This window comes from Scylla paramamosain, unplaced genomic scaffold (genome assembly GCF_035594125.1).
Source record: "Scylla paramamosain isolate STU-SP2022 unplaced genomic scaffold, ASM3559412v1 Contig54, whole genome shotgun sequence".
Classification (NCBI taxonomy): Eukaryota; Metazoa; Arthropoda; class Malacostraca; order Decapoda; family Portunidae; genus Scylla; species Scylla paramamosain.
In genome coordinates, this window is record NW_026973719.1 from 320,001 (window position 1) to 327,500 (window position 7,500).

General features: G+C 44.3%; 1 protein-coding gene across 11 annotated transcripts in view; it reads left to right on the forward strand.

Annotated features, from left to right (window-relative positions):
• Nucleotides 1–7,500, forward strand: part of LOC135098307 (prostaglandin G/H synthase 1-like) — a 103,519-nt gene that overhangs the window by 78,042 nt on the left and 17,977 nt on the right. For 7 of the 11 annotated variants that reach the window (XM_064000592.1, XM_064000587.1, XM_064000584.1 and 4 more), the window contains 5 exons: nucleotides 1,771–1,884; nucleotides 3,561–3,634; nucleotides 5,840–5,997; nucleotides 6,251–6,464; nucleotides 7,063–7,444. Coding sequence is in view for 2 of the 11 variants with exons in the window: in XM_064000596.1 (XP_063856666.1) it covers nucleotides 6,025–6,063; nucleotides 6,251–6,464; nucleotides 7,063–7,169 (360 nt within the window). In the remaining 9 variants the exon portion in view is untranslated. Of the gene's footprint in view, nucleotides 1–235; nucleotides 450–847; nucleotides 1,402–1,770; nucleotides 1,885–3,237; nucleotides 3,373–3,560; nucleotides 3,635–5,839; nucleotides 6,064–6,250; nucleotides 6,465–7,062; nucleotides 7,445–7,500 lie in introns of those variants that run through there. The other 4 variants (XM_064000590.1, XM_064000596.1, XM_064000588.1 and 1 more) reach the window with 4 other exon arrangements.

Sequence of the window (7,500 nt, forward strand, 5' to 3'; positions counted from 1 at the left end):
AGAGAGAGAGAGAGAGAGAGAGAGAGAGAGAGAGAGAGAGAGAGAGAGAGAGAGAGAGAGAGAAATAACGTAGCTTGATATTACCGTAGAGTTTTTGTATACTATTTGAATTATTGAGAAAGAAATCAAAAGTTTCTCTCTCTCTCTCTCTCTCTCTCTCTCTCTCTCTCTCTCTCTCTCTCTCTCTCTCTCTCTCTCTCTCTCTCTCTCACTTAATCTCCCCATTCCCCTTTAGGATATTTAGAAGAGAAAGAGGAGGAGGGATGTAAGGAACGTAACACCACCACCACCACCACCACCTCACTGATATAACCAGACTGGAGTAAAGAAAACGTGGATACCACCTCCCTTTACATAACATTTACTTAAGTTCACCATCTTCTCTTCCGTTCTCTCTCTCATTGGGGGCGAATGACAGAAAATGTACCCTCAGCTGGAGCACGTGGCAGGTGTGTTTACCTCTTAATTCATTCCCTTCTTCTGGCCCTACACTTAGAACAGCTCTCTCTCTCTCTCTCTCTCTCTCTCTCTCTCTCTCTCTCTCTCTCTCTCTGTGTGTGTGTGTGTGTGTGTGTGTGTGTGTGTGTGTGTGTGTGTGTGTGTGTGTATCATCATCATCATCATCATCCCTGTATATGAGAGAGAGAGAGAGAGAGAGAGAGAGAGAGAGAGAGAGAGAGAGAGAGAGAGAGAGAGAGAGAGAGAGAGAGAGAGAATGGGTATAGTAAAGGCTCAGTGTCACACTGGTACTTTTTGCGTCGATTAATGTGATTTCCGTCTATTTTTCATCGATCCGCACGAAGTTATCGCAGGAATTCGTCAGACGATCAGGATTGTTTCCGCCTGCAAATTTCCGCCTTTGTTTACATTTCCAAGACCAAGACCGAGACTTTCCGCGTGGCTTCAAGCTGTCTCACAGAGCGTTATTACCACCTCTACGCCTCGTCATGGAAGGAAAGACACATCCAAGCTGGACACGCCTTTCAGAGGAGTTCCTTGTGGAAGCATCAGGAGCCATAAGTGCCTCTGGGACCACAAGGATGAATCTTGTATGAAGAAAGGCCTGAAAAGAGCGGCTCACAACACAGTCACCTGTGCCCTCCAATACTGTGTCTCATAGTACATAGTATTAGTTTCAGAGCAGCGTATCTTTGCCGCAGCGTGGACTCCATGTTTGTTTACACTCCTTGGTCTGTGCCGACCGAAAGTTTCAGATGAAACACCGTTTGTGTGTGTGACAGGCCGCAGCCAAGATATCCATGATTTTCAGGCAAACGATGGAAAAAGTTGACGGAAAAAGTGCGTGTGACACACCGCCTGGAGGCGTGAAAACAACTTTATAGGAATCACTTTCTGCGATAAGGAGGAGGAGAGGGAGGAAGAACAGGAAGAAAAAGATACGTATATTAGAAAATACTTTAATGAAAAAAAAAATATAAAGATTAGAGAGGAAGTGGAGCAGGAGGATCCAAGAGAAAGAGAAATTAATGATGCTGAAGGTGAAAGGTTGAGAAAGATTGTGAAAGAGTAGAGCACGATGATGTTGACTTGTAGTGGTGGTGGTGGTGGTGGTGGTGAATGGAAATGATAGGGAATGTGTGAATGAATGTTTAGTGAAGAGTGGAAATATGAATGAATCAAGGCCTACTACTACTACTACTACTACTACTACTACTACTACTACTACTACTACTACTACTACTACTACTACTACTACTACTACTACCAGCAGCTGTATAACGTGCTTCTCTCTTTCTGTACCCCGCACAGAGCGGCAAGTCCTGGGGCTACTACATGGGGCACTCCTACCCCTCCCCCCGGCGCCCCCCAGCCCAATTCAGTAATCGCCCCCATCCCCCGAGGACCCCGCCCCCTATCCGCGAGGTGAGTATCCTTCCCTCTCCTCCACCCGCCACTGTGAGCTTTGGACACCCCTGCCCCCAGCCCCCCCACCCGACTGTCTCGTGGTCTTGCAGTGGTGGGGGGAGGGAGGCGCCGCTCCCCAAAGCCCTAGCGGTACGGTGGTGAAAGTACTACTACTACTACTACTACTACTACTACTACTACTACTACTACTACTACTACTACTACTACTACTACTACAATGATCTTTTTATGATAGGTTATACAATAGCAGTCTAGTTTATTTATGGTGGTTCCTGACTTGGGTCAGTTTTGTGAACCCTGGGATGATGCACTAACACACACACACACACACACACACACACACACACACACACACACACACACACACACGTGCACCTACTATCATATCATATTTAGATACATACATACACACATACATACATACATACATACATACATACATGTTTAGCATGACAATCATTAAGTGTATTTCCTCATCGTGTGCAAAATAAACATTTTCAACTTAATTTCTTACATGTATAATAAATTTTGTAAAAATCAGGATTTTTTTTTACATCCGGCAAAATAATAATAAAAAAAACACTTGGGGCTGTGTGTGTGTGTGTGTGTGTGTGTGTGTGTGTGTGTGTGTGTGTGTGTGTGTGTGTGTTAACCAGGTGACTAGTGGCATCTTTAATCAGTCAGTAAGTCTGTCAGTCAGTGTGTGTGTGTGTGTGTGTGTGTGTGTGTGTGTGTTAATGACTCTGTACATCCATTCTGCTCAAGTACCTGCTATATTTTGTCTGTTTTCAGCCTTAACTTGAGTGATGGCCTTTGTTTGTACACACACACACACACACACACACACACACACACACACACACACACACACACACACACACACACACACACACACACACCTTACGGTTTAACAACACAAGGTCATATATTTATAATGCAATATCGCTTGTTGTGTAGATAATGCAATAACTTTTAATTATGTATAAGTATAATTTTAGGTGATATGCTATACAGGCTTCATTGTTATATCCATTATGTCAACAGTACGATTACATATAGATAGATAGATAGATAGACAGACAGATAGATAGCATTATAGTACCTATGTGAAAACTGGCTTGTTTGTTATATTGTTTGGTGTGTGTAGCAGATTCTCAGTACAATAATTTGAGTGTTATGGGTATGTGTGTGTGTGTGTGTGTGTGTGTATGGATATCACTTTGAATACATATAATATAACAGATTGACTTGAAATTAACTTTGCAGGGAAACAAGCAACATGAAAAAGGAAGGAAGGAGTTAAGAACTGAAATGTTGGTGGCACAGTGTGTGGTGGTAATATCGACTTGAAATACAGGCAATGTGATAACAAACCCACTGTAACTTTACCTTGGCTGGACAACGAGAGACGACCAGTTAAAGATTCAAGTGTTTCCACACTAAATGAAATGTTTGTTGTGTGTTTGTTACGAACGTGAAATACAGGTAACACGACCTACAAAACTAACTTAACATTACATCACACTAAATCAAACTTAACTTCACCCTAACTTTGCAGGAAAAGAGAGAAAGAATCACCTTCCTGTGTTTTCGAGACAGCGTGAGTGGCTCGGCTTCGTGAACCTACACTGCGCCTCTTCCCCCTCACTCTCACTCTCTCTCTCTCTCATCAGCCGCACGGAGACACGGACGCAAGGGCACCCCTCACTGTCACTCTCTGCCAGGACGCACGAACACACACATACGCGTGAGTACCACATTTAATACGTTACATCAGGTGGAATGTGTGTGGAAGTGTGGATGATTAAGAAAGTGGTGGTGGTGAAGGTGGTGGATATTAGCAGTTTAGGTGAGAAGCCGGTAGGTGTGGGCGTGAATAGGTGTGTGGGGTGGTTATGTGGATACTTAGGATTGCTGTGCGGATGAGTGTGTGGGTATTTGAGATAGCCAAGTGGATGAGGTGTGGGCGTGGATGGTTGAGTGCATATATGGATTGGTGTGTGGATATTTTGATGTGTGAGGGTGTTTGAGATGGTCGCGTGAATGTGTGGGTGTTTTGAGACAGCCAGTGTGTGTGTGCGTGCGTGCGTGTGGACGGTCTTCTATGGGTATGATCACCTGAAGGCCTAAACAAATAAACAAATACACTTCCTCCTCCTCCTCCATTCCCCCCTTCTCCCTGTCCCACCCACAGGTGACCCAGAAAAGGTCGTTTCAGTCACCATCACTTTCAGACAAGCACTTTCACACAGACCATCACACAGGCATTGCTAAGTGACCAAGTCTCTCTCTCTCTCTCTCTCTCTCTCTCTCTCTCTCTCTCTCTCTCTCTCTCTCTCTCTCTCTCTCTCTCTCTCTCTCTCTCTCTCTCTCTCTCTCTCTCTGTCATGCATCATGCAACGCGCAGCCACATTAACAGACAGCAACACACGGGAATGCAACAACACCGCCATTATGTACAGAACAATTTGTGTCAGGGGAACACAGAGAGAGAGACAGAGAAATTTCAGTACGCATTGTAAAAATATTATGAACTGTAAATAATGATACAACAACAACAACAAAAACAACAACAACAACTACTACTACTACTACTATCATCATCATCATCATCATTTTATTATTTTTTTATTTAATTTAGTAAAGTATAAAATCGTAGGTATATTTATTTTTTTTTCATTCTCTCTCTCTCTCTCTCTCTCTCTCTCTCTCTCTCTCTCTCTCTCTCTCTCTCTCTCTCTCTCTCTCTCTCTCTCTCTCTCTCTCTCTCTCCACTTAAATTTTCGTGTATTTATAAAGGAGAATATTTTCGGTAGAGAGAGAGAGAGAGAGAGAGAGAGAGAGAGAGAGAGAGAGAGAGAGAGAGAGAGAGAGAGAGAGAGAGAGAGAGAGAGAGAGAATTTGAGGTATGAGCAAAATTTCATTGAATAGAAAAATTTCATTGAATAGAATTTGGTGAATTTTGATTGTGTGTGTGTGTGTGTGTGTGTGTGTGTGTGTGTGTGTGTGTGTGAGCAGGTAGTTTTGTGTGTGTTAGGGTGTGTATGGGGTGCTTTCTGTGGTGTTGTGGGATGTTTTGAGTGTGTTTGATGAGTTTTGGAGTGGTGTAGGGTGTTTGGGGTTTATTTTAAATGTTTTTAGTTTGTTTGGATGAGTTTTGGGTATTTTGGGGTATTTAAGAGTGTGTTTTGGGTGTTTTGAGTGTTTGGGGTGAGTTTTGTGGGTATATTGGGGTGTTATGGGGTGTTGATGGGGTGTTTTTTTTTTTTTTTTTGTTTGTTTGTTTGTTTTAAGCGTGTTTTGGGTATGTTCGGGTGAGTATTGCAGGTATTTTTTGGGTGTTTTTCCTCTCCTTTTCTCACCTTATTCTGTCCACCTCCCTAGTGCAAGAGTTAAGCAGTGTTCTCAGACATTCATCCCTTTCACTGGCAAACTCTGGAACTCCCTCCCTGCTTCTGTATTTCCTTCTCTTTGTGGTTTCAATTCACTGCACTTATTTCTCACCCCTATTCCGTCCACTTCCCAAATACAAGAGTTAACCAGTATTCTCAGTCATTCATCCCTTTCATTGGTAAACTCTGAAACTCCCTGCCTGCTTCTGTATTTCCTCCTTCTTCCACCTTGAACTCTTTCACAAGGGAGGTTTCAAGACACTTTTCTTCTTACGTATTAATTTCCCAGCAAGTAAGTCTTGTTTTCTCTTCCCTCGGGATTTAAAATTTCCCCGTAAAATTTTCCTTAAGGTCATTGCTTTAAATTTTCTGTCAGTCTTTCTTTATTCCTATCCAGCCTTTAAATTTCCCTGTCAATTTCTTATTGTCAGTCTTTCTTTATTCCTATCCAGCTTTTAAATTTCCCTGTCACTGTTTGTTCCTCCCTATCCAGCCTTTCATTTCCCCACAAGTACCTTCATCTGTTTTCCCCACCAGTAAGTCCACCTTTCCTCCTGCAGGCATACTTCACCATCTGGATGAGGGAGCACAACTGTGTGTGTGACGAGCTGCTCAAGATTCACCCAAATCTTGGGATGACAACTGCCTCTACCAGACTGCCCGCCTTACTGTCATCATTGTCATCAGTGAGGAGAGAGAGGGAGAGAGAGAGAGAGAGGTGACTAGTAAGATGGAAGGTTAGATAATGAGATATTTTGGTAAGGTGGAGGAAATGGAAGTGAAGGTTTGTTTTGGAAGGCAAGTTTGAAATTAGAAGGGTGAGGTGAGTGAGAGAGGTGAGCAGTAAGGTGGATGAATGGATGGATGGTTAGATAAACAGGAGATGCACAGTACCTCCCAGACACACATGTATGACTCCCTCTGCCCTACCAAGCACACCACTCACTCACACACTCTCTCTCCCCTCACAGCTGACATCAAGGAACCACTCACACGCTCTCTACCCAGTGCTGGAGGAGGTGAATGAAAATGGCCGCCAGCTGAGGTTCCAGGGGCTCAACACGTATCGCAGGAGATTTGGCATGCAGCCCTTCACCTCCTTCCTTGACCTGGCTGGTGACCCCAAACTGGCGGCTGACCTGGAGCACTTCTGCAGGGACATAGAGGCTGTGGAGTACTATGTCAGTGAGTGTCTCTGTGGAGGAGGAGGAGGAGGAGGAGGAGGAGAGGTGATAAAGGTGGAAGACAGGAATAGGAGTTTTGTAAGATAAAGAGGCAGTGAGGGAAAGAAGAGATGAATGATGGAAGGAGACAAGACTAGCAGTAAGAGGAGGAAGAGGAAGAGGACAAGAAATAAGGGAAATAAGGAGGAAGAGGAGGAACAAATCAGCCTACAGACGAGGAACTCGATCACACCTTCCTTCTCTTTCCTTTTGATACAAGAAATTTTTCCCTCTCAATTGTATAGTTAGGTTAGAACTTTGTGAGGATTGAAAGGTCTGCTGTTGTGTGAAATTTACTTGTATTCACTTATATTACCCTGTATTGCATAACCTTCCTGAGTTGCATCCCTAAATTCAAGTTTGTCAGGATATTAAAGCTCTTATTATGTAAAATTTAGTTAGATATTCACTGGTATTCACTTGTGTTCACTTGTATTTATTAACTTGTATCTCATAGCCTCCCCAAATACCATTCCTCTTTAATGTACTAAGCCACTCCCAATTCCCTTGTGCCCTAATGTCCCCACCACCAGTCTAACACCACCCCCTGCTTCCCTCAGGTCTTGTCACGGCACGCCCCGGCCCCTCGGTCACCCTGCCGTCCACGGTCAGTTTGGGAGGCCCCTGGAGTGTGAAGGGGCTCGTGGCTGCCCATTTGCAGCCCTAAGTACTGGAAGTCCTCCACTTCTGGCAGCAAGGAAGGCTTTCAGGTCGTCAAGACAGCCACTCTGAAGAAACCCTTCTGCCTCAACATGAAAACGGGCCGTTAGAATGAGAATGTCGCGTTCACAGTCTCTCCCTGGTACGTCCTGAGCTTCCGGGGCTGCGTTAGGGTACATTCATGCTACGGCTGCGTCTTCAGGTCCTCCCAGCCCATCCTGGTGCACCCCGAGTCCCTGAATGTGGGTTAGGGTGTCGGGGTGTGTGGCTGTTGCCTGGGAGGTGAGTTGAAGCTTCTCACAGTTAAAGTTTGGGTGCCCAAGTGTGTGTGTGTGTGT